Raw genomic sequence first — 27,645 nt, forward strand, 5'->3', positions numbered from 1 at the left:
GGAGAGATTGCAGCTAAATTTACTGTCCGGGAGAGTGAGTACTGTGAAAAAGGATGTTGCAGAGAGAGGGAAAGGCAGACAGGGCAATGTCATTACAAGAACACTGAAGGCAATGGGGAGGGCTGTAAACCTATTAGAAAGAGCTGCCAGTCTAAATAAAGAAAAAGGCAAGTCTAACAGAGTAAGCTACAGAGAAAGCTGCCAGTGTTGCCAAAAGAGCTACCATTCTAACAGGGAGAGCTGCCAGGTTACTAGAGAGCAAGCCGTCAGAACTGGAGTGCTACATGCCCAGGGGTCCAGCAAGAGTCCAAGAAATAATGCAGAACCATTCCAGTTATCTGCAGAGTGTCCTGATTTCCAGTTGTTGCAGGTGCCTACTTCTACCTTGCAGCCTATTTAGGAGAGCCACTGAGGACACATCCAGGCCTCCGCTTCATTTTCAAGAGACTACCAGGGTTACAGAACTGGTCAGTGTCCAGTGTCCATGGCAGTGGTAAGTAACCCACTACTACCATCACACCATAATGGGCTGGGCACCAGTAAAGAGGTCTGTCTGTGCTAGAGGTCTAACCTATCACTGACAAGGTTACTCCTACCCTCATCTTCTGGGCACTATTAATAGTCCTTAATACTGTTGTGACTTCTATCCACATCATCATCTTCTCCTTAGTAACAATAAGCACTATTGTTGGGACTACAATCGCACAATCATTTTCTTCTTCCAGACAAAGAATTCTTCATTGCTCTATTATGATGAGAATCAGTGTAAGTCATTATAATTGTCTTCATAATATATTTGTTGTAGTGATCCTCACCACTACAAAAGGCTACATCATCATTTTCTATCTCAGAGAATGGGTTCATGCCTAGAGTTTAATTTTTCTATTGTGTTTTTTCCATTTCATTGTGTATCCCCAAAGAGTCTTTAGAGTCAAAGAGTCTTAGCTGTGTGATAGGGGCGACCACCCAAGGAGCAATACTGGAGGGTGGCGCAGTCAGGACCAGATTAAGGGGGAAGGGGGGCACAGAAGCACTGTGCCTGGGTCCGCCTGGCCTGGGGCAGGCGGACTAGAGAAAAAAAAAAAGACTATGCAGGGACCAGCCTAAGTCTCTTTTACTTGGAAGCTGGCCCCTCCTCTGGGACCAGCCACCTTCCATCACTGGCCACGGATCATTCCAATCAATCCCCTATGTGTGGCCTCCGAGAGACCCAATGAGATACGGGACGTGCACCACGTGACAGGTGTGTGAAAAGCAGAAAGACCACACAGCGTTCACAGATGGAAAAATGTAAGTGAAGGGGATGGGAGTATGTTAATGTAGTGTGTGTGTGTGTGTGTGTGTGGTATTTAATGGTGGAGTGCATGTAGGGGCAAATTATTTAATGGGTGCTAGTTTATTTGTGGGCTGGTGGTCAGGTAATTTAATTTATTGCTGGGACTATTTAATTTAATAGTGGGGCCTATCAATTTAAGATGGGGTGATTGGGCCTTTTATTTTAATGTTGGGCTCTAGCAATCCAGAATCCAGAGAAGCAACAACTGATCTAAAGACACCAGCAACCACAAGTAGTGAAAGTGAAAAGAAGAGGTAGGAGAGCGCAGGACAGTCTGCCAACTGTCCTGAATCTGGTGGTGCAGTCCAGAATTTGGGTTGCTGTCTTGCTTAGTCAGGATTTGGTCCAACTACAAGGACAGTTGGGAGATATGTCCTGCTTCACACTGTACTGTTCGTGAAGGCAGAGCTGCGTGCACCTAACCGTAGTGCACACAGTATTGCCTATTTGTCTAAAATGATAACCAGATTACATCATAGGGGCCCCCCTGTCTAAAGTGCCCTGGGCCCCGAGAGCCCTCAACCAGCTCTGGGTGCAGTTTATGAATATTTTAGGTTCATTTGGTTAAAATTGAGGGCTAGGGGGGTGGCATTTTTCTTTCTAACCCGAAGCGCTACAATTTTAAGTTGTGGCTCTGCCTGTAAGTCTTCATGTGATCACGCCTACAACCAGCCCATACCCTAGATGTGATTGATTTTGTGCAAGGAATGAATTTAACATGGATCTGCTACAAGCCACAGTGAAGTTTTGTAACTGATTATCATTGTTATTGATAATTATATCCAACTGACATTGTTGCCTCAACCAGCCGACATACGACCGCTCGTTCGAAAGTCAGGTCAGTGTGTGTAGTGACACGATGGTCGAAAGTCTACCCAAACAGACGATTATCGCCTCATTTGGTTGGTCGTACCGTTCAATTTTTTCCGATCAATCACCTAACGATCATGTAGTGTGTATGCATTCATGCTGACGATCTCCATAGAGTTTACAGAATCAGGCTCTTTTCAGACGATGTTAGCACTGAATGTCAGAGTGAATAAATGTAGAGAGTGCTGTAGAAGGAATAATTAATTTGTTCGTTCCGAGACAGAATATTTCGTTTCAGAGTCACAGATGCTAACGAAATTCGTTAGGACATTTGGATAGCTATAACAAGGCTGTTTTAATCAGTGTGACAGTAGTGAATGAATATTGTGCTGTCATTCTCCAGACTAGAGGACCAGACAAAGGACCAGATCTGAAGGTAAATCGTGTCAGTGTGTATGCATGAATCACCAGACTGATCGGACCTTCAGTCGTAGGTATAATCGTTTGAGATAGCACGTCGGTCTGAACAATTCTTCAGTGTGTACCCAGCTTTACTGATTCTACCATTATCACCAAAGTTGTTGCTGATTCTTCTATTTAATGTCATTATTATTTAATGAGATTATTGAATGCTAGATTATCATGTTACTGTACAGTCAATTCTTTGCATTATTGTCCCCTTTCTTTACTCAGGCCATTTAAATGCACCAAGTAACTTTTCCCTTCTTATGTGGTGTGAGCGTCAGTCATCACCAGTCAAATATTGTGAGCCAGTTGTTACGAGCCGCGGCGGTGACCAGCCGCCGCGACTCTCACAGGCGTCCCGGCCGTCACTATCACGACCGGGACGTCACTTCCGGGGTTCGCCTAGGCAACAGTCGGGACGCTGAAGGAGAGAGCGCCGCATCCCAGCAAAGGAGAACTGCTGGGCGCGTGCGCAAAGAGTTTACTAGCCTGCGGGCTAATTCTGCTTGATTAATTTATTAGGCATAGGCTGGGGGCAGTTTCAGAGCTAGGCCCTGATTGGTCACACTTTGTATTTAAGGCAGGGAGGGCTTAGCCTCCCTGCCGGTTATAGCTGCCAGTTTCCTGTGTTGCTGCCTGCTGCTGTGTTCCTGGTGTTACCTTTGGATTGTTGCCTACCGTGTATGACCCCTGCCTGTTTACTGGATTTACCTGTGCCCTTGACCTTCTGGCCTGTACCACCGTTTCTGCTGATTTGCCCGTGACCTTGACCCTTGGCTTGTTTCCTGACTATTCTTCCTAGCAAGTGACCCCTGACCTCGGCCTGTTCTTCAGAATTGCTGCCTACCATTATCCTCTGCTCCTGGGTTCCCCGCAGCTGATACACGCCACACAACCCTCAGTAGTCTGCAGCCAAGTCTGTCCCCACCACTAGGGGCTCCAGCGAACACCTGACTATCTGAGTAGACTCCGGGTGGTGTTGTATTGGTTGGAGGGGTTCCTGACACCAGTGCAATGTGTGGGGTTTACAAAATAGCCCAAAATATTGGGTGGAAAAATAAGTTTAACAAAACCCACGTGTGCACAACACGATACAATTCCTCCAATGACTAGAGAAAAGGTCAGACAACATGAAATTTGTAAGGCACCCATGTTGTTTTGCAGGTACAACTTACACACACACACACACACACACACACACACACACACAATCAATAGCAGCCTGCTCTTTACTAAGCAGTGAGATTGAGCTAAAACGGAATAATATAACCTTTATACCACACAGTGACTGATGTGCCGCACGTGAAGCAATGCACACACTAATTCTAAAAACTGCATTCACCATCTCACTGCCCTGGACAATTTGCTGAGTCTATTTCGAACTGCTTCCGTTTGTTTGTTCATTTTATTAGTCCCTTTCTACTCACCACAAATGCCACAACGAGTAACAAATTGTCTTTCTTAAAATCCCTCTGTTACAACATTCTTCACCCCCTCCCCCTTACAGTCCCCCACCCATATTTATATAATCAATAATAATTTTATTCATTATAATGCTTTTCTCCTAATAGGGTTCAAAGCACTGCACATTTGTAGAATAAAAATGCAGACTGCAGAAAAGAGAGCTAAGTATTATGGTGTATTACAAAATCCAATTCCACATTCCCTCCACCATCATACACTTCATTCTGCTTCTGCACACTATAGAAATTCTGAAAATCTCACATCTACTTTGTAACTTTCAAAATCCTTTAAATGTGCCCATTGGAATGCACACTATGGGGCATATTCAATTAGGCTTCCGGTCCGCAAAGTTAATCCACAGTACCGCAATAATGTGGAATTTTGTTCTCACACCATAGGGTTGCGAAAATCCACGTTATTGCGATACCGTATTACCGGCAATAATGCGCAGGTTTCGCGGTAACGCACATTACTGCGGACCGGAATCCTAATTGAATATTCCCCTTTGTCTGTAACAAACTAACTTTCATCCATGACTTTTTTTCTCTCAAAGCACCACAGCCTTCTGGTAATTACAGTGCAATGGCTAACACAATGATACCTTCTTGTTTTGTTGCCAGGCACGTGTGTGGAGATGGCTGCATAAGAAGTAGTGTAAGGTTGGATTCTCCCCTCTCATTTACAGTTCTACTAACTATTCCATCACTTCTAACTTTTCCAGCTGCATAACATCTGTACTTTCAACACCTTCTCTCTACGCGTTGCTGTGTTCGTCCCGACTTTTCATTAAGTATTTCACTGCCCTGGTACCGGACTTTCTTTTTGAAAATCTGAGTAATTATCTGTAACACATCCGCAAGTGGGAGAGCAAGTTGTACAGCAAGGTAGATGTGGATCTTTTGCAGGTATATCGAGTCGAATGACATATCTTATAAATATAATGGAGGAGGTAGAGAAGTACATGGATGGGGAATAAAGAAGTCCAGAGAGGACTAATTGCTAAAATCATGGTCAAGACATTCCCAAGAGTTAGCTACACAAGGTGACAAATGAAGCAGGTCCTTTGAGAGGTTCTGCAGAACAGATTTAGCCGTTTATGCCTTGTGGCGAGGGCTAAAATATGATTCTCTGTATACTTTATGGTTTGAGTATTTTTTTTTTTTCTGGGCAGTAGTTAACTTATGATGGCTTTATGTGCTTCACATGTAGGGCCTCATTTAGAGTTGGACACAATTTACACTGAAATCGTAAGTGTAAATTACATCCCATAATTTACAGTATTTAGAGTGTCACGAATCTTTAGATCCGTGTGACTTAAGAGGCATGTTTGTGCAATTTGCACAGTATTCCATCTACCTTATGGGCCGGCGTGCAAGTATATCATGCACAGCACCCTGTAAAGCAGATAATTAAATTTAAAAAAAATTGTCCATGGGTTAGAACGTAGTAGAGATTTGTCATTAGGCCTGGACTGGAGGTACTAATAGAAACCAGACTCTGGCTAATAACATAGTCAACACTATGATTGGAGTTAACAGATGACGATACCTCAGGGTTGAGCAGTAACTTTAATGTAACGTTATAAAGTGATGGGGACTTTACTAAAACTACTACCTTGTGACTGTATCAGATTCAGATGCTATTCTGTAGGTAATCATCAATGGCGAGTATATGAAGGTTCCCCTAAGATGCCTTGAGTAGAAAGAAATCACTTTGTTGAACTTCTTAGCAAAACTGTCCCAGGTTAGGGTCACTGAAATGCTGTCAAGCACTATAAAGGGGCATTACAGAGGTTTATTGTGACCGAGATCAGTACTCAGATAAAGAGTAGGAATGCCACCAAAAGGGGTTCGAAAGAGAGAGGCTGTCTGATTACCTATACCGCTAGTTGGGCACCATTAGTATACCTCAAACAAATTTGTTCTATGAAGCATAAATAGTATATAAAATATTGGCATCTTAAAAAGTGTACTGATCAGAGGCCTCTCCCAACAGAGCAACTCTTTCTCAAGAGGGCCACTGTCATTTCTCAGACCATCACCTGATTGCTCTCTGCCACAACTGTAACCTCTTGGCACAACTTTCCACTTCTCTGCATAGACTTCTATCCTGAACTTATATTTTCCTGTTCTTATCTGCCAGTCCCATATTTCAAAGTGACCATAGACACACTCTTATCAACATTGACTGCGATTGCAGCCATGGCACACTAGAACCACGATGCCATCAAAAACCTCACCTATAGAAGTAGAATGTTGTAAGTTTTGGAAATTTGAGGCCTTTCTAAAATATACTGCCAAAGACAAATCAAAGCAAATTCTCTGGGATCACCATCCCATCTCTCAATACCACTAAGACCCCAACCTCCAGCTTATTGAGCTGCTGCTAGCCTACACTATCCTCACCCCACCTATTAGATCCTTTCAGTCATACTTATGTTCCAAACATACCGCATTGATTACGGTGGACAGCGATGCAACACTACTAAATATAAAAATGTACATTATTCACTTAATTTTTCTTGACTTGTGTGACACTGTTGACCATTAATTTCACATAAAACTCAATGCAACTCAGTAAATAAAAATAATAGAACTCAGTGTCTTCAAGACACTGATAGGCAAGATGAAAACCAAGATAGAACAAACCAATTGTTTCTCTGAATTAATCTCCCCTTTGCTTCCTCCAGTGAGTCAAGGATTGAAACTAAGCACTCTTCCCTTCTCCATCTGTACCCTTTTTTTTTTTATCAACTCCTTTCAGTTTTGACACCACCTCTGTGCAGTCGACAACCACATTTACCTATTCTCTCTGGGTCTTTTCACCACCTGTAATGGCTCATAATGCTGAACGGCTTTCTGCAATTTAATCTTAGATTTCCTCTCACTACCTCAAATAATCTTAACAAAAACAAACAGACTCTTTCAACCAATCAGAAGTTGTCCACCAAACATGACCAGTTTTGTTGACAAGACAATATTCCCTTCATACTTGATGCCTAATTATCATCCTTGTCTCAGAACTGTACTTTGTTCCCAATTATCCAAATTCTGTTAGACATTTAAGAAATCTCTTTAGAATACACATCACACTGGACATTAACAAAGCAATAATATGGTCCTGCTCAATCTTGTTTTGTTATTGTATTTGTTCCCAAATTTAAAGAATGGCAGACCTTGCTGGTGCTATATAATTAAATGTTAATACTGCTGAGATTTTCTCGCTCCCACTTTATATGCAATAGTTGCCGACTTTTAGACGTCCCCTCTCAGAGAAACCGAGGATAGCTGTCTGAAGATGACGAGGGGAACTTGATAGTATGGCTTGTGCCATAACACTCCTCCCACTGAGATTATGCCCCACTGCGTTCTTCTCACCTCCTTGGCCTGGCCTTATGGAGATTGCTAGAAACTTGCAGAAGTTAATGAGATCACTCATATCATAATTTAATAAATGCTTTACCAGGGTATCCTTATAAATTGGGAAAATTAAACCTCCCCCCCGCCCCCCAAGAGTACATGCAAGATACTTCTATACCATTTTTACATCACATATTTTCCTTTTTTGTTTCATCTCAGGTCAAAATTAGTACAAAAACGTAAATTTGACAGATGTGCCTGCTATCACTAAGTGGGACACAAGACTCATATCCCATTAGTCACAGAACCTGTATGCAGTATAAGACACTGTGTGAGCTTAGCTACTGCACACGGGTGCATGTACTAAAGAAACAGCTGTGTAAGTAATACACATTGCATGCTTCTTATAAGAGACTTCAGTGAGAGTACTAACTTTATGGGGGGTATTCAATTGTTCGGCTTGACGGCCGAAAAACTCGCGCTCTAAAACTATTACTGTTAATACGGTAATTACTTGCTGAAATTCAGCAAGTAAATTACCGTATGAACGGTTTTTAAGCACAATTTTACCGTATTAACGGTAATAGTTTTAGAGCGCGAGTTTTTCGGCCGTCAAGCCGAACAATTGAATACCCCCCTATGAATGGTGTAAGAAGCAGAGGCAACACACAGCCAGAATGAACACATTGTATAAGCAGATTTATAATTCTTTTATGTATTTTATATCTGGCCAGATATCTCCAGTAAACCTAGAGTTGTGATAATCCTCTTAGTAGCAAGGGATATGTGAAAGATAGGAAAGAGTGTAAAAAAAAATAAAAAAATAAAAATTTTTTACATCTATTTGTATCACTGGTATCAGCTAGCTCACCCCCCTCCAATCCTAGGACTATACAACTCTGTGCTTGGAACAGTTAGCAAAAATTTGAGGCTACTTTATCTAGTGTTGCTATGCATTATTGAGGTTTCAATTAATTATATCTAGACTATATATACAGGTTACAGTATTGTAACAGTTTAACCAGTTCCCTAGTCCTAGCTTGCCATTCAGATATGTGGGAGAGGGAATTTGAAAGCATGTAGCTGCTGCCCTAGAATACAGTGTGCATTTGCCTGCTCTGTAGCACATTGGCTGCTGACACAAGGTATACCCAGTGTCTGAACTAAAAGATAAACATATGAACTATAAGAGGAGGTGTTACCACCCCACAAATAAAAACTAACCTCCATTGGCATATGCAGATTTAATTGAAAGAAAAGACATGTACAAATTAAAGGGAGAGCTCAGACTTTGTAAGTGGCAAAACAGATTCAGCTTTCTCATCTGTACAGCTAGTCAAACAAAATAAACTAGTCTAAGTGTGAGTATATACACAAAACAAAAAACCTTTATACAAGTCTGTACACAAAGTTCATCGTCTGCCAGAGATCTCCGTTACCCCTCAGCACACTGCTAAGTCAAAAGGAAAACAAAATAAAATAAGTGCCCCTTCCCAAAAAAAAGGCTTCCTGGGCAAACGAGACGATTCCTCCTTTACCAGACAGTCTGCATTGTTATTGAGCAGATAGGAGGGAAAGTAGACCACTTCCTTTGAAGCTTCAGTGTACTCTGTACATTGCAGCCCAAATTTAAAGAAAAACAGAGTTGATTAGACGGGTCTTGGGATAGAGACACCAGCCACCCTCTGCCTGGAACAGATCATACTGTAGACCATAATTTGATACTCCATTCTACTTCATTGTCTGTATTCAAGCTCGTCCACACTGATCACTTTAGCAGGCATAGAAGGAAGTGGCTGCTGAAGAACATCAGATCCAAACCACTTGGCTAGTCCCACAGGGGAAGTGCTCCTCTGAAAACGCTGATCCATCATGTTCAGATTAGGCCGACTTGACAAGCCTTGTATGCCGGAGAAGCTTTGAGTGCTGGAACCTGGAGCACAAACAGTTTTAAATTAACCTCTTTGTCAGAATAAAACACTTTTAAACCCTACCCACAGCCATTTAAGCACTTGTCACCACTTTAAGTGGCCCTTTATAAGCACAACTAACCAGTTGACAGAAACAAAAATAGCAACCCAGGAGGAAGAATATAAGAAAATTAGACTGTTGCAGGATAGACCAGAGTCTCATTTTACATACCATTTTATACAATCTCACTTAAACAGTGCAAATAGCACAAACATGATTTAAGCTTAAGCAACAAGTCTATAAGTTAGCTTTGTACAAAGATTTGTATTAAACTCAGATATACCAATAATCTCCCACATACCTGATCGCTGCATCATTGCAAGTTGGAGAGAGTTTGTTGGGCGTTGGTTGAGAAGCGGGTGCCCTGTAGGTGCCAACGGGTAGAAAGGCTGTCCTAAGACAGATGGTGAGATAGTATGCAGAGCTGGCAGGTCAATACCTGGCGGGAGTAGTCCTTAAGAGAAATGGAAAAATTAAAACAGAACCAACAAAATGTCTACATAATTGAAAGAAATGCTGGATGAGCTTTTGGTGGGATTTTTTTCTTCCTGAAACCAGACTAAGAATGAGATTAAATTACAGGAGTAGTAAATTTCTCTCACTATATCTGGCTATAATTAACAAGATTTGGTAACCAAGTTAACTTGAGTAACTTAAGCTAAATGCTGATTTTGTACAACTGCTGCCTTTTTAAGGAACATATTATGTGAAGTTAAATTGATGGCTTCATCAGTTTAACAAGGAAATGAGTTTGCCCAGATACAAGTACTTCTTTACTGAATCAGATTGCATCACCCACCTACACACTTTAGTTTGAAAACCTGCACAATCATCCTTGCTACAACATCCTTGTAACAGATTTTACTTTATGCAGAACTAATGTACCATTTAAATCATGTTCTGGAATCTTTCATAAGCAAGGTCTAGAATGATTCTTGTTTAAGATGTTTGCCATATCTTGAGGGATTGACATAATATCCATTGATCCAAATCTGCAAGTTTATTTCCCCACAAGGCAAGCCAGGTATGAGATTACACAGCCAATTTCAGACTTAGTTTTGTAGTTAATGATCAAACTGACAGTCACACTAGGAGGAGGGAGGATTCCACTAGATCACATTTAGAGTTTGTGAAAGCTTAATGGACAGTCTTTTCAACATTAAGATATACACGATTTTAAGTCTCACGATCTCACAATACAAGTGTTGCGATTTGTCGTATGGCTTACACTCTGGTACATTAGGAGGCCATCAGTATCTGCACTGCCATTCTGAATTAGCCTTGACAATTGGGAAGCATATTACAAAGCACCTCACACAGTGTCAGTAACTATAATCAATATACAAACATGATTTAGAAACTTCGGTATACAGACCTGCCTGCAGTAAGGAGAGGTGTTGTGGAGGAACACCCTGCGCCAGCATCTTTTGTACCAACCCTGGATGTAGCTGGTGTGATGGCCGAACAACTGGAACCACAGGTACCTGGTGGAGAGGGCGTAGAAAGGGAGCCCCAGACACTGGAGGTACCATAGTAGGAGTTTGCCTCCCTGTAGATTTTGGACGATAGTCCTGGTCTTTGGTGTAGCGACTCTGATGGGGTAGCGGTGGGGTACACCCAGAGCGTTGAGATGTTGGAAACCTTGCTCCCAACACCGGCGAGGTGCCTTGGATAGTGTTGTCGGGTATGGGACTTAAGACTCCATCTGTCACAAGGAAACAAAGATTAAAATGCACAGTCTATGCTAAAAAGGAAGGGTAAGTTTGCACTTGCAGAGAAAATCTAAAGATGCCCCTACAATTATAGACTTCAAATATCAATATGCAGTAACCATGCATATTAAGATTTATTACCTTCTTGCACCCTGCGAGCTTCCTCTTTCCCATAGGCACTCTTTCCTATAGAGGTCTCATCTTTGCTCTTCTCCTTACTTTCATACATTTTCCGGATCACTGAGGTAGGTGTGAAGGATGGAGACAGCTGTAAGGTAAGAGCATCACCTGTAAATACCCATATCACTAATTTCTCAAGACTTGACATATATTACCAGAGACAGCACACACAAACCCCCAATATAGAGAACACTTGTTTGGCCGCACAGATAAATGTACTTTATAATTTCCATTTACTGGATGTTTTCTCTGACATCCCCCCTGCCATTCTCCTACATGAGTCTACTCACATTCTTCATTTTTTCCATCCTCCCACCGGCATGTAGAAATCACAATTGGTATTATGTCCCTTCCTACCCTTTTCTGCCATTAATACCATATGTTAAATAATCTAAATACAACACTTAAGACCAAAAGTAACTTGGTACGTGCTCTCCCTGCACCAAGGCATGCTATCTATCCATGCCAACAGCAGCGACCATGTGAAAACTAATACACTAATCACACCATTTCCTACAGTAAGAGAATCTACTTAAGTATTTCTTAATCAGCAGCATGTAAGGTTAAAAGTAACTAGAAGGTTAATAGCCATGTGCCCTGTGAACTGGCAAGTGGAGCTCACCAGTACTGTTAGTCAAGAGTATGCAGATGGTACTGATGACCTAGTTCTAATTGAAGTACTGAACTTATAGGCATGTTGGCAGCACAGAATCAGCCCTTGGTCAATGCTTACCATACTGGTAACTGGGGCACCTGGTCCAGGAGATACAGACGACCCTCGTAGGCTGCCTACTGGAGATTTATTCATCCTCTGCTGCTGTCTAAGAGTAGAACAGTTATGTCAGACATTGTGTAATGTAACATGGTATGCACAACTTCGGCACCTGCCAGTATTTACAACCCTTCAGTTACACCAACCTGTTGCGAAAACCATCCCTGCCTTTGTCTATTTGCATTTTTCCATAGACTGGGTGGTAGTAACTTGAAGCTGGGAAAGCAAGGTCATGCGGTACCAATCCTTCTAACACAGCTTGTTGCATCTCCAGAGGACTGACCTTTTAAAAGAACGCAAAAATCAATGAAAGCCACTCATAGTAGTATTTAAATTGACAAAGGTAGCATTCAAAATATAGGATATTAGGCTACAGTTTTCATACACTGGGTACGTGGGGGATGTGCATGCCCTCCTGCAGAGCAATGTTGCATGGAACATTTGAGCGAGACAGTTTTTTGGCCTTTGGATTCAGTGTGTGTGTGTGTGTGTGTGTGTGTGTGTGTGTGTGTGTGTGTGTGTGTTAGGGGATTTAGATTGTGCGTTCCAATGGGGCAGGGACTGATGTGAGTGCTCTGTACAGCACTGCAGAATTAGTGGCGCTATATAAATAGATTATCAGTTATGGCCTTCAAAACATTTTCTACAATTCATTGAAACACTGGCAAAGATTTGGAGATCCTGCCCACTGGAAGTGCTAACAGGAAAGCCTTAGATGTGTGTGTTTCCTTCAAAAGGTCACCTCACCACTACACACCTATATACAAGACAGCAAGAAGGGAAGGGATTATATGTATCGACTTTTCCCACAGACATATGTTTCAGCTTCTCACAGTAGTCCACAAATCTAACATGATGCAAGCAGGAAAAGGGATGGAAACAAGCAGTTACAGCCAGCAGTATTTTCAGGCCAAAACCTGTGCCCACCGACACCAATATAAAACTTGGAGACTTGTAGCAGACAAAGTGTAGACTTTCCCAGCTCTTCCAAACAAGACTGGCAGCAAAATGAATAAACTATTCTGCTGGAGTGAGCATTATTCAAAAGGTGAAGAGCTTCCCTAGACAGAAAACAAGCACATTAACAGCAGAGATGTTTAAAAAGAGCCCGTAAAGAGCTAAAGTTCAGGCCAATGTAAAGGCTCTACTACAGAAAGTACAAAAAGCATGGGGAAGAGAAACAATGGGTTACTAGAATTCCAGATCACACCACTAGTAGGTGCTCAAACTCCTGTAGTGGGACAATAGTGACAGGAGACAAAAGTGCTACATGCTGATGGAGGCTTGTCAAGGGGCTGGGCAATGCTCATAGAAAGAACAAGTAGCAGCAGAGTCACGTCAGATTATTGTTCTGGGGTCTTCTCTGGAAAAGGAAGACACTATTCTCTGCCATGGCCTGGTTACATGTTTCAAGCCCAGGCCCAATGGGAAATTTCTTGAAAAGAGGCTCAATAAGCTTGTTCACAGGATATATAAAGACAAACATAAGGGAAATGTATAGCCATGTTTAAAGGTGACAAATATCTGTTGACGCAGGGCTTTGTAGCTGCCCATTTCCACCCTTGTGGGGAAAGAAAGAAAAAAAAAAAAAAAAAAAAAAAAAAAGCCACCCAAAACATAAAACCTACTATTTTCTGTTCCTTACAATGCACTCTAGCAGTATAGAAGGAAGACTACTTGACCTGCATACTAGACTTAAGAATGCCTTAATTAGGAAGGCAATGACCTCCACAGAGGCCTTCAAATTGGTCACTTTCCAACACAGAACAGCTGACGACTCAGTAAGTGACAGACAAAGTCGGAGTGGCTTACTTTTTGCACACTGCTATTCTAGGATGTATGGCTAGCAAAAATAAATCATATGCAGTGTGCCATATAGCACACATATGCCATTTAGAAAAAAAAGCTAATTGACCTAGTCATCTAGTTTAAAGACAAGAAAACTAACCAGATTCTTGAAGCTACCCAGTATGCATATACAAGGCAACGTACCAAGTTTATAACTGCCAACTTTTGGTTATACATAAAGCCACAAATTAAACCATACATATACCATATAGTAGAATAGCCAAGATGAATTGAAATGTATAGATCATTGAAGCTGTACATTTTATGATAGAAAACAAGCAACGTGTGTACCATTGTACCATTCAAAAACAGTGTCATCCTTTTCCAGATACAACAAATAGAAATTAAAAAAAAAAAAAGGGCATCATGTACAAAAATAAACCACACAAGGATATATATGTATGCATCTGGAGCACAGCAACCAAATGCCTAAGATGTAAGATGCCTACATATCCATCATGGCTACAAGTTTGTTTTATTGAAGTTTTTTTTTTTTTTTTAAACAGATTGGATACGGGAATATTAGCAGTAATATGTAGTATAGTAGTACGTAATATCTCAGATGTGGTTACAGAATATCAGCACTCCTGGACTCCCAAACATGCAAGGCCAGGAGTGATGAGCAGATACTGCACCAGAAAATAAAGAACTCTACGCCAAGCAGGATATCAAACTGGCTGCTGGTGCCACAGGGTGAGGTTTGTTCTGCAGTTGCTCCCTGTATTGCCTCACACTTTGGATGCACTCCTGGATTATATACTTCCATCCACTGTTGCCCTTCAGAAATGTCTCTGTACACAAGGTGAACTAGCAAGCAATGCTCCATAGTAGAACACATTCTTAAAATGAAAAACAAAGAGGTGGAAAAAAGATGCAAAACGGCTTGATATTCTACCTGTGCCATAAGAGGACTGTCGGCCTTGGGCATTGCAGTGCGAAAGTGTTCAGGGCCTGAAGAAAATCCTGTCCAGAGGGAAAAACAGTGGAAGACGACACATCAACAAATAAAACATATGAAAGTAACTGTACTAGCTCAGATACACAAATAGAATAAGAATCTTTACCTAGGGGAGAAGGTATTCGAGTGCGAAGGTAATCTGCAGAGGAGGAACGTGTGGGAAACACCACTGGTATTTGAGGAGATGGAGTCCGTTGCCTTAGAAGGGATGTTGTAGGATCAAGAGTTCCCATAACATTGTTCAGTACATTAGAGGACGGATCAGAAATAGGAGGGCCAAGGAGTTCCTGTATTAAGGCAGCAAAATACTTTGCACTTGAGGTTCATGGTATCGGTACTATGTCAAACAGACACTAGTCAATCACTAGTTCCTTCTAGGAAGTCAGGGCCCATTACCTGCAGAATGTTCCGTTGGAGAGTAGAGGGACCTGTGACATCAGAGTTGGACATCAAATGGGCATCTAGGTTTCGCTATAGGATTAAGGAAATTAATTAACTTGACAGATCAAAGCACAAAGCAGCTTAAAGTGAACACCTACACCCCAGGTGACATTCCTTTAACAAGTGAGCACACAAGTATAAACCAGGCATGATATATCACATGAATAGAAAAACCACCACAAGTCAGGGCCACAAGCCCAGCAAAGCATTTATGCAGTCACCGTAAAGCCATCAAGCACATCTTCTTGCTCCAATAAAAGCGCAACACAGGACAGGCAGAATAAAACCACTTTAATAAATCCAGGTAAAAATCACTGCTGTACACAAAATTCTCCCATAACTAGACCTTCTACTACCAGTATCCAAGTAAGAGGCACAAAATGAACTAGAGCATGAAACACATTGCTTTAAGATGCAAAGAGGAAATATTTTTGCCTTTGATGCTGGGTATACAAGAGGTAACCGTATTCCTGCATACACACCTCTTACAGCACACAAACAATGCCTGGACACCTTTTCTTGTCTCATAGACAGTAGTACTTACATTCACTTTTGGTTGGAAAGGCAGCGTCCCACTTGCCTTCATGCTGCTTACAAGTTTGTTAAAAGCAGACATGTCACCATCTCTGTGTGGTTTCCTTGGCCCAGCCATAGCAGTTAATGCCTCCTCCAGCTGCTCAGCCATAAATGGGGTTGCAATCTTCCCCTCTTGCTCAACTCTCAAACCCTTCAATCCAGCTTCAACCTCCTCCACTGACAAGGCCACTCCAGAATGTGCTGCATTAACAAAAAGGAAAAACCAAATACAAAACGCTGAAGAAAACTATTGAGTAGTAATCACAGCAGTGTGATTTATCAAGTTCCTTTGTCTGCTTTCAGTTCCAATAGCGAAATATTTAAGTTTGTAAATACAAACTATAACAAACCAAGTGTAAGTCACTCAGTTGAAAAGATGGATGCTAAAATGTAGTATTAGGCCTGGTCATGAAGAGTTGACAAACATGCAGTCATCAAGTGGTTAAAGCTTACATTTTTGGTTCTGCCGTTAGTGACTACAGGGCTCACAGGCTTCTGTAACCAGTCACTGCATGATGCCTGCCACTAACCCACTGCATTGCCTGAATAGATGCAGACCAAATACTATATGTGAACATTTTACTATATGCACCACTCAAACTGCTTCTGGAAGGGGCTTAACAAAGAGAACACGCTAGATACCAAACACAGAATGAGTTCCCCTTACTTCAGGAGAAGATGGTAGAAGGAGGGACAACTATCCTGCACACACATGGTTTGCAAATATGCAGCAAACAGTTTTCATGATAAAATGGCAGCTGCAACACACAAGTGTGAGGCGACTATGCAATCCTGTACATCTTTCTGGCCCAGACCTATGCCTAGACCAGAGATATGAAGGTGCTCCCATGTACCATTTTTTCCCTACAATTCAAATTACAGATGCAGACAACAGAAATAGGCAAGTTCTGAGTGTATACTGTACTAGGGGTTATGCCAGTATAATGCCATGACATTAAGACATTTAAACATGAGAAATAGATGGATGGGAACCTGCATTTCCCATACCAACCCCAACTTACTGCTCTCCCGTAGTTTTTCCTTGTTTGCAGTCAGGCTAGATAACAACGGCTTTAAGTCCACTTTGGCTTTATGCAACATCTCCAAAATGTCAACTTTGTCAGCAGTATCTTCAAATTGAATAGGGGCAAAATAATTCCCAGAGTTTTGTCCAAGAGTGGGAATCACCTGATCCAAACCTGGAAACAATAGCAAAGTATTAACTGTATAACTTTTTTTCCCAGCAGCCCCCTTGTCCCCCTACCACCTCATTGCAACATTTCTAAGGGGGTGTCCTGGCAAAAGTCAGTTATCTACCAAATTCCACTTCTGCTACTCCTCTTTATAAATACAGTGCTTTGCATTTAAGAGTAGGACTTATGAGCCCAAACTCCATTGTACAGGAAACACATACCTACCCATGCTGTAGAATAAACAAATTCGGGAGACTGCAGAAAAATTTGGTTTACAATAACATACCCAAGAGCATTTATTATCAAAGTTACATGTGCTATTTCTAGCACTGGCAGCCAGTCTCAGCCACCACCAGTTATTTACAAGGTTACCTAAATATGCACAACGGACCCAAATAGTTACCCCTCACACCCCTAGTAGAAAACACTATTCATGCATAGTTACTCTTCAATGGGGCTTGACATTGAGTGATACCAGTTAAGTGAATATCCCCAACATTGGGTATATGACTGGGCAGACATTTGCAGAGTTCTACATATGCCCAGGCACCTAGAGATTTATATAACTTGTATCTAGAGACAAGATGTGGGTCATTCCACATCAGATCACCCCAAAAAACATGAAATGCCCACCACCCATCTCAGATTTTTTTTTTTTTTTTTTAGTTGAGGATGTCAAAACAACTATTTCTGCCAAATATTTCGACTGTCTGACAATTAGTTGATTAAATATTGATTTTTCAATGTATTAAATATTTACTAATTGTGGCTTCTTTATCCAGTTTATTTGAAGTACCTCGGGTGTTTATTAAGGAATCGGCACAAAATTTGGACCCCTAAGGTAATTCTTCCTCCCGAATCCAAACCAAATTACTTTATCTGCCTCATGTTTTGCATTACGGCAAAAACGCACGTTATTTGTAATAGAATTAAAAACGTTAGGTTCAATAGACATTAGGGATCCCATTTTTTGGGGGCCGTTTAAAAAAAGTTATAGATCTACTACTACAAAAAAAACAAAAAAAAACCACGGGTACTCCGTTTCATAGTGGAGAAAATAAAATTATGAAGTTGCTGTTCGATTACTGTTGTACCGCATACATAACAAGAAACCATGAAATTTAAAACTTTTCACATAACTTAAGTCCTTAACTGAGATTGAGTCAACAATTACTTTATTGGACAGCACATTTGTTGATTGGTTTGGTTTCATGCAGTGTACCAGCACATCTTGTTCCTCCTCATTCAATGTAATGATATACCTAATGTACCAGATGTTATCATACACTGCTGCTATGGTCCAGGTTGCAGATCACTTTTGTCCACATTGTGTGTGACTGTGGTTATAGTGACACTAACTTTGGTTCCTCCTGTCTTTAGGTCTTCTGATGACAATCGATATATGTCTAGCTCATCATTACTAATAGGCCGAAATCTGTGAGGAGAACGTGTTCCTGCCACAGTGTTTGCCGTTTCTAGATGACTATGCAGCTTGGTTTTGCAGTCTTGTATTTCGTTTTGCAACACGTAATTTTTTTTTATGCCATGTACATTTTCATTTGCCCAGGTCCAAAGGTGTCAAGATGTGATGGGTTTCCACTGCTTGCAGACTGGTGCGTGTGGCTAGACATTTAACTGTCCCACCAATGCCATCACATGGACTCTTACCATGAGATGTGGCAAAAAATTTCATTCTGCTTGAATGTTGAAGTCATCCTTATGGAAGCATAAGTTAAAAAAGTTTTTGCAGTTCTTGTATTGTACACTAGCACCATCACTAAAGTAGTAAATATACGCCAATAATTTCGCTAAGTGTTTCATAACTACCGTAATGAAGGCATGCACAGTTATAGCTACATGGTCATGGGTATCGCTAATAACGCACAGGCTCACACAGTTTGAAGTGTCAATCATCTTGCCTAAAATATACAACAAGCTGACAGTCACCATGTTCTTTGGTCCACTTCAGTGACATAACTTTTAAGCTTTTTCTGGCTCCTTTTTTGTGAGACAAGAATTACAGCATGTTTTCTGAAATTCTTCATATCTGAGCAGCAGAAGCTTTTCATGATGGTAGCAGACTGAGGTTTCAGGATCATTGGTTACTACTGCATTTGAAACTTCAGCTCTCAAAATCAAAAGTTATTTTTCTTCATCTGTAAAGTGATCCCAGCTATGTACTTCAATGGTTGCCGAGTAGATAGTTATATGGCAGTCTGTATTTAAAAGACTACCAAATGACCAGCTGCCATGATTGACTCCTTCTGTGTCTCCCTCTCCCTGGAAAGTTTCAGTTTTGGTCTCTCTAAAGGGAATCCCCTTCCCATCAGTTTCTATTTGTTTCATTTCCTGTATGAGAGTTTTATCCCATTGCCTCAGTTTAGTTCACTTTTTTGGTATGGTTTTTAACAATGTGTAAATTATATATGCGGTACAACAGTAATCGAGCATCAACTTCATTATTTTTTTTCTCCACTATGAAACAGAGTACCCGGCTGATTTTTTTTATGGTAGTAATGTATACTTTTTTTTTTTTTTTAAAAACACCCCCAAAACAATGGGATCCCCAATGTCAATTGAACCTAGCAATTTTAATTCCATTTTAAAAACGTGACTTTTTGCCATAACGCGAAACATGAGGCAGATAAAGTAGTTTGGTTTGGATTTGGGAGGAAGAGTTACCTTAGGGGCCCAAATTTTGTGGAGATTCCTTAATAAACACCTGCAATACTTAAACTGGATAAAGAAGCCACGAGCGATTAGTAACTTATTTAATAAATTGAAAAATCAATATTTAATCAACTAATTGTCAGACAGTCGAAATATTTTGCAGATATAGTTGTTTTAATATCCTCTCTTATCTAAAAGATTTTCGGAGAAATCCGAGACGGGTGGTGGACAACCCTGGTTGAACTGACATGGACACATGTGGAATATTTGCAAAACGGACACTCTGAAATGGGACTTAACATTACTTCTAGTGCCATTGTTTCTATTAAATTACTTTATTGTGTGATGACAACCTAAAAAGGGTATAATAGTATTGCCTTAAACACTTAAGCATACAGAAGCAGAAACTGCCCAGGTTACTTACCTGCCAGTCTTTCTAGCTCCTCATGGGGTGTGGATCTCAGACTGCTGGATCGACTTTCAGAGTGGCTGTGATTGGAGAACCACTTCCTGAATCTGCTGGAAGACACAGATCCCTCCCCTAGCACATCCTCGATCATCTGCAGGAAGACAACATGTAACGTTAGAGTTGGCTGCACCATAAAGAGACATTGGAGCGTGGGGACTGCAGTGGAGTTACACTTACTTGTAGGTGATGGGAATGCTCTGTGGCTGCGGTATATCTGCTGTGAACCCGAAGTCCAGTTTGAGTTTTAATGCCCAATTATTCACAACAAAATACTTCACAGGAAAGCAAATTGGGAGATCACAAAAACCACTAACGCAAGACAAATACTCCTACTGCAACCAGCACATCTTACAGATAGCTGTGTGCAACACAAGATGCTTGTATCAACTATTATCTGTAACAATCACAAGAGTACCACTAAATTTGGCCCAAACCAGCCAAAGTGACTCACTATAAATCAACTTTCATATTACAGAACACAACAGATTACCAGAAGAGCACAGAAGATTACAAAGATGGTCTGACAAATATATTTGAGGGACAACACCCCAATTTTTCACAGGAAACAAAACAAATATTCCTATTAGCACCTTAAAAGAAACACTAGATCGATGCATTCATGACAATTATTGCAGTTCAGTATGTATTGGAAACAATCAAAGCTGTGTGAGGGCACAGGTAGTGAGATATCAAGCCAGGTAAAAAAAAAACAAACCCACACCATCCATGTGCACAACTGTGACAACCCACCACAAGTGTAAGACAAAATATGCAGAGATCCCCTGGAAGCACCTTTCAACTCACATGTAGCAGCTGCGTAAAACACAGTAGCTCAAACTAGAAATCCCCATTTCCACCCCATAAGCTAGCAAGACAATAGAAAGAAGAGTTGGTGCTTCCATGGATGCCATGTGCAGTCATATCCACAAGACTCACCGAAGCCAGGCCAGGCACACTCTTATCCAGGTTAAAGAACTCATTGAAGTCAAACTCTCCGGGGGCTGGTCCTGGCAAAACGGCCTCTCGAGGCACTTCCTGGTCAGCTGTATGTTCTGGAGGAAGAGCAGCCTCTTCCTCTGGGACCAATCCATTGCATTCAATCACTGGTATAATAAAGATCAGTAAGTGTGTATAAAAACAAATTCTTAAAAAGATAGGTATCAAAAGCTACATTGTGATCTCTGTTTTTACTAGAAAAATGTGAAGACATACAGATCAGCTAAAATTACTCATCTGCAGAGTATTCCAGACTAAGGGCTAGATTTACTAAGCTGCGGGTTTGAAAAAGTGGGGATGTAGCCTATAGCAACCAATCAGATTCTAGCTTTCATTTATTTAGTACTTTCTACAAAATGACAGCTAGAATCTGATTGGTTGCTATAGGCAACATCCCCACTTTTTCAAACCCGCAGCTTAGTAAATCAAGCCCCTAGAATGCTTTTAGAAAGGAATACTTATAACCATGTATCCCACCTACTCAGCAGACAAGTGACACTCATGCAATGGAGCTTAAATTTTATAGGGTTTATGCTTAGGATTTTTTCAGTAGTTCAGTCATCTTGCTAACAAGGAGTTACACAAATAGTTATTTACTGTTATAAAACTCAAAACAGGGATTCATCTGCTGCTGCACAGTAACTTGCCTTCCTTAACAGAGGATGTTCGTTTCCGCGTTCTTTTTCTTCCCTTCTGATCCTCCTCCAATATTTTATCATCAAAGCCAGTGAGCTCTATTGTCTCCGACTGGCTAGTGGGACCACCAGAAAACCATTCGGGCTCCTCTTCTGTGTAAGAATCATTTCTCCTGCGCTCACCGAAAACTCGCTTACTGTCACCGTATTCTCTCTAAACAAGGACACCATAGCATGACCACAAAGCTAAAACACCTTAACACAGCACAATGTTAAATAGACCATTATTGAAATACATCCAAGACCAAGTAATCTCACCCTGAAGCGCTTTTCCTTATACTCCTTTTCACGTTCTCTCCCTTCTCGAGGTTCTCTTAGGTCTTTTTCTCCCCCTCGCATGTCACGATCAAATGCTCTAGCAGCTATGATTCGGCCACTGCCAATCCTACGTCCACCAATGAGACGTAGGCTCTCATTTTCCTTATTATCTAGTGGGCTTCCAGCCCGACGAGAGCCAACAGCAGCAGTTACATGGCACCCACCCCCAAAGCTTCGTCTCTGTGGGCTAAGAACCACATCAAGGTCATCTTCCTTAACACGCTCCCTGGGATCTGCAAAGAAGGGAAGTAAAGCCTCCAATGAACAGCAAATTTGGATGTTGTTTTTAATTGGCATTCAGATATCACTTTAGTGTTCATCAGCAAAAATACACACACACACACACACACACACACACACACACACACTAAGGTATACCACCACTCCTAAACGTTACAAACATTAGATGTAAACTAGAATTTTCTGTGATCTCTACAACAGATACAACTCACCAGCTAAATAGAACAAAACGTAAACTATGATCTTAAGTTAACCAATAACATGGACAAATTAAAACCCGCTTACCTGCTATCCTACGCTTTAGAGACGTTCTTTCTGTATCTGATTCTTTTCTTAATACATCAACGGGAGAACTGCGTCCTGAGTTTGGGTACAGAGATGCATGCCACTTTTCAGGGTCCCAGACTCCATCACTGCTTCAAGGTACAGAAATTAAAAATATATAATCATCATCATCATCATTTATTTATATAGCGCCACTAATTCCGCAGCGCTGTACAGAGAACTCATTCACATCAGTCCCTTCCCCATTGGAGCTTACAGTCTAAATTCCCTAATATAGACACACACTCACACAAAGACAGACAGACAGAGGGAGAGACTAGAGTAAATTTTGATATCAGCCAATTAACCTACCAGTATGTTTTTGGAGTGTGGGAGGAAACCCACGCAAACACATGGAGAACATACAAACGCCACACAGATAAGGCCATGGTCGGGAATCGAACTGCTGTGAGGCAGAAGTGCTAACCACTAGGCCACCGTGCTGCCCAATATAATCTAAAGGAAACAATTAAAAACACTGCACCCCATAAGAGCCAATACTTAGAACATACCTGTCATATTTATCCAGTAGACAGGACGGCCTCAACCTGGAGTGTGGTAGCTCTTTAATACCCAGAAGTTCCTCCTGTTTAAAAAGGAGATTATAATTGTATTAAGTGTTATGGTGGCTAAGCAAATTTCACTGCAAATAAGAAAGCATACTGGACTGGTATAAGACAGAAACCTAAATACAATCATCAATAAAAAGTCACTTCATATTAGAGCAGCATGTGCATCCAGGCAAGTCTGTACAAGTCGTGGCATTGAGTCTACCAATGTTAGAAAGTTGCTATATCCCTCCTGCAAAGTTTCAACCACAAATCACTCATAGTTGAGTGTGGAAAAAAAAAAATACCATCTCAGACACTGTTCCAGAATACTCCATAAATGCTCAACTATATTCAGACCCGATGACTGAGAAGGCCATGACATATGAATATCCATGTCATATTCAAACCAGAGTGACCACTCATGCTCTGTGAAAGGGGGCATTGTCATCCTGCAAGTCACCTCTCCAACCATAAAAAATGATTCATTGTGTGTTGAAGAGGATAACTCAGTAGGATCAAGGTGCAATTCAAATTCACCATACCTTCAAAAGGGAATGACTGCACTAAAACCATACCAGAAAAACATTACAAAAACACCAACACCCTTCACTGCTGGCAAAAAGCACTCGCACTGTAGTTCTTTAGGCTAGTGCCACATACGCTTGATTTGCCAAGAACGTTATGTACAATTATTCATGTAAAACTGCTAGGTAGTCCATTGCCAGATATGATCAGTTTATGCCCTGTAACCCAACTAAGCTAGCTTGCTTGATGAACCATTATTGATAAGTGACTATTCACACCACAGAATTAGTCAAGTTATCTGCAGTTGCTTGCCCGTTCCCATCTCAATCCTGAAGTATGTGTTTCAAACCACTGCTGCCATTTAAGGTTTGTCAGGGGGAATAGTCTGTCATTAAAAGATGGTGTATTTTGCAGGTACATCAAAGTCAGGTCTCCTCTTGCATCCATGCTAGCCACAATTATAGACAACTAGGAAGTGGCTATAGAAAGTCTACACACCCTTGTTGAAATTGAAGGTTTTATGCCCTCAGAGAAAAAAAAAATTGGACTCTGTGTTAAACAACTGAGTCTAAGTAACTATATATACTGCAAGAAGAAAATAAAAAAAAGTTAAATGGTGAAAAACAAAACCCTACATTACCCTGGTTGCATAACTAGCACACCCTTTCATAATGGGACTGCAGCTGTGTTCAGTTAACCAATCCTATCCATAAGTAAATAGAATTCGCCTGTCAGCAATGAAAACAGTTAATCCTAAATAACATAGCTGTTCCTATAGGACTTCTCGCAGTTTTGCATCCTACTGGAATAGGCATGGTGAAAAGAGTTTTCAAAAACATTTATGGGATCTCACTGAATGGTACCAGTCAGGAGAGAGGCATAAAAGGAGTTAAAAGGCAATACACATTCCATGAAACACTGAAGACTATCCTAAACAAGTGGAGATACTGCTGCACAACAGGGACATTGAAGGGATGTGCTGATCTTGGCAAAGTTGATGATAGGACAAGGAGAAAAGTCATCAGGTAGGCTATCAAGAGGCGTACACCAACATTAAAGTAGTGGCAAGAATTTTTGGCACAACTTTTCACTCCCTGCATGTGACAATCTCCTGTATTCTGCATATGATTGGGCTATTAGGTAGGGTGGCAAGACAGGAGCCATTTCTACTCAAAAAAATTCAATCACCCCACAACACATGGGAAAATGTCTTATGGTTTAATGAGACCAAAGTTGAACTTTTTATCCTTAATTCTACAAGATATGTTTGGCACAAAGTCAACAGCTCATCACCCAAAGAACACCAGAACCACTATGAAGGATGGTGGTGCTTTGTGGGCTCTTCTCAAATCATTAACTGGGGCTCTAGTCAGGATAGAGGACATAATTGCTCCAAGTATAAAGATATTTTGGGCATAAAACCTGCTGGCCTCACAGACAGCTAAAGAGGAATTTCACTTTCCAACATAACAATCCAAATTACCCATCCAATTTAACAAAGAAATGGCTTCAGAGAAATAGAAGATCTTAGACTGACCCAGTCAGAGCCCAGAGCTTCATCACATTGTAAACCTATGGAATGACAGAGGGCTGTCCACAGAAGAGTCCCTCCCAATTTGATGGACATTGACTTTTTTTTTTTGCAAGGAAGAGTGGGTTATAGTCGCAGAGCCCAAATGTGTGAAATTGATAAGAAGCCTTGAAGAAGGCTCGCTGCTATAAGTGCAAAAGGTGCTTCCACAAGATATTAGTTCAGGGGTGTTCACACTTGTGCAACCAAGGTGTTGTAGTGGTTTCCTTCACTTTTTCCTAAGTTATTTATTTGCTTTCACTTGAATTTTGTTGGCTGAAGAGTTACAGTGAAGGTGGAAAAAAGGTCTGACCTGATCTTGATTTTACCAACACTTGCAATTTCAATAAGAGTGTGTATACTTATATCCACTGTTGATTCACACAAACAGATATTTACATAATTAACAAATGAGCCCCACATGTGTGGAAGGCCCTTTCTTTCAATATATTTAGTGTCCCTTATTTACCCAGGTGTTTCCTTTGTCCACTACCAGTATGTCACTTAAAGATCCTACTACTGAGAAAATAAAGTCTTATATAAAGCAAAGATGGAAACTGCAATACAAACAAGTGTACAACATTTTGATTAAATACCTTAGAGTATTGGTGATGAGAACGGTTACGGGGGGCCTTCCTGATGTCACTAAAAGAATCTCTGCTGTCTAGGTCCTCTTTGTGATCCATCCCGACAAGCCCAGATAGCCACTACACACCTATTAAGAACAGAAAGACAAAGCTGTACATTACATATATTAGCATTAGTAAGCCATCATCTATACTGCTGGTATATCATCAGTACACCTGTAAGCCATTAAATAGGTAGCAAGATGTACACAGGCTATTTAGCCACTAACCAACACAATAGCTTAAGCTTAGTAGACAAAAGTCTTACAAATCAAGCCCTTAATGGCACAATATTATGCTCAATTTATTTAAAACAACTCATTCCCCTTCATCATCCGGCCATAAAGTCTCCTGTAGATGCATACACATATGTACCCAACGCAGTCTTCAGGACGGTCTACAACCAGCAAAAAGCTTTCACAGTAACAAAGCTGAAAGTAGCAGCTTGACTTTACATTTTACCCATCTAATGCATTAGTGCTGGTGTAGAGGGGGCATCCCAAAACAAACCGGGGCACACTTCCTCCAGCTGTAATTGGGGGAAATAAAGAACAACCTGTCATACACTGAGTAAGGGTAGCACCATACAAAGAGACTGAAGTCCTGGAAGCCCTTACTCACTGCCCCAGCCTAGGACCCCCGCTCACAGCCGGCTCAGGGAACCAGCACGACTACCCAGCACACCGGTACCTTACCCCGGACGTGAGTCGGTCTCCTACTGGAGCTACCGGGTACCCGCTGTGGCGAGTACGGGGGCCCGGCGTAGCCACCAGTCACATGACTCGTACCCAGCCCGTGCTCACCCCCATCACCCGGTCTTACCTGAGCACACCCCCGCTCTTTCCCGGTCCCCCTCCCTCTAATACCCCCGCCGCGTCCACACGCCGCTTACGCACATCACGTAACGCACGCACACAACGCAGAGCACGTACCGGCCCCGCGGCTCCCGTCTCTCTGCCGGTTTACTCTTCTCTGGGAGCTTCGGGGCCTTCGTTCTTGGTTCTCCTCACGCCGGTCTCTGATATACTGCTCCCGGTCAATTCAGGCACCGAAAGCCGCCTACGTCAAGAGGACCCCGGACGTCCAACGTCACTAGACCTGACGTCGCAACGGGGCGTGTCAACCACACATTTAACCCCTTCCCTAGAGGGAAACTCGGATCACGTGACTGCTGAGATGTCGCATGGAAAGTGAAAGTGAGGTGACCATAGACTGTATATGTCTGGGCTATATGGGAATACCCCACTGTAGGCGTGATGCCTCTGGGCACAGGGTAAGGTCCATATAGGTGACATCTCTGAAATATTCATTAACATTATAAACAATTAATACAAAGGGAACAGTTGTAGATTTCGCTTCCAGCTAAATAATATGTTTGCTGTTCCAGGGAAATCCACATTGATAACATCACTAAGGTCCCTTGGTTGATATTTTCCTATATAGAGCCATTTTTGTCTTGTAAAAATTGTTTAAAAATCATTTCACTCTACATTAAACAGGTTTTATTACACAGAAAATACAGTTTATACTTGTACTAACTGCACACAGATAACTATCCTGATTTCTCTATCAGGCT

General features: G+C 41.4%; 1 protein-coding gene across 6 annotated transcripts; it reads right to left on the reverse strand.

Moving 5' to 3' along the window:
* Positions 1–8,663: 8,663 nt before the first annotated feature.
* EIF4ENIF1 (eukaryotic translation initiation factor 4E nuclear import factor 1) lies at positions 8,664–27,169 on the reverse strand. Of its 6 annotated transcripts, none has more exons than XM_075215268.1 (19): positions 27,002–27,168; positions 26,040–26,158; positions 23,310–23,383; positions 22,759–22,886; positions 22,174–22,466; positions 21,868–22,069; positions 21,161–21,327; positions 20,180–20,315; positions 16,915–17,091; positions 15,861–16,093; positions 15,272–15,346; positions 14,982–15,162; positions 14,813–14,880; positions 12,216–12,352; positions 12,031–12,118; positions 11,259–11,385; positions 10,781–11,110; positions 9,707–9,859; positions 8,664–9,367 (listed from the first exon to the last, which is right to left on the reverse strand). In XM_075215268.1, exons 2-19 carry the CDS (start codon positions 26,127–26,129, stop codon positions 9,171–9,173), a joined length of 2,856 nt encoding a protein of 951 aa, XP_075071369.1. In that variant the 5' UTR covers positions 26,130–26,158; positions 27,002–27,168; the 3' UTR covers positions 8,664–9,170. The 6 variants fall into 6 exon arrangements, with proteins under 6 accessions (XP_075071369.1, XP_075071353.1, XP_075071360.1 ...); XM_075215252.1 differs by having other exon boundaries at positions 22,759–22,889; XM_075215259.1 differs by lacking the exon at positions 27,002–27,168 and adding an exon at positions 26,892–26,956 and having other exon boundaries at positions 22,759–22,889.
* Positions 27,170–27,645: the final 476 nt, after the last annotated feature.

This window comes from Mixophyes fleayi, chromosome 1 (genome assembly GCF_038048845.1).
Source record: "Mixophyes fleayi isolate aMixFle1 chromosome 1, aMixFle1.hap1, whole genome shotgun sequence".
NCBI classification, from domain to species: Eukaryota; Metazoa; Chordata; class Amphibia; order Anura; family Limnodynastidae; genus Mixophyes; species Mixophyes fleayi.

Excerpts from the sequence above, each read along its gene's own strand:
- EIF4ENIF1 (XM_075215252.1), bottom strand. The coding sequence starts at position 26,129 with ATGGATCACAAAGAGGACCTAGACAGCAGAGATTCTTTTAGTGACATC. Across the intron at positions 23,384-26,039 it reads CTCATCACCAATACTCTAAG|GAGGAACTTCTGGGTATTAA; the intron begins GTATTTAATCAA and ends CTTTTTAAACAG. Across the intron at positions 14,881-14,981 it reads TCGAATACCTTCTCCCCTAG|GATTTTCTTCAGGCCCTGAA; the intron begins GTAAAGATTCTT and ends CCCTCTGGACAG.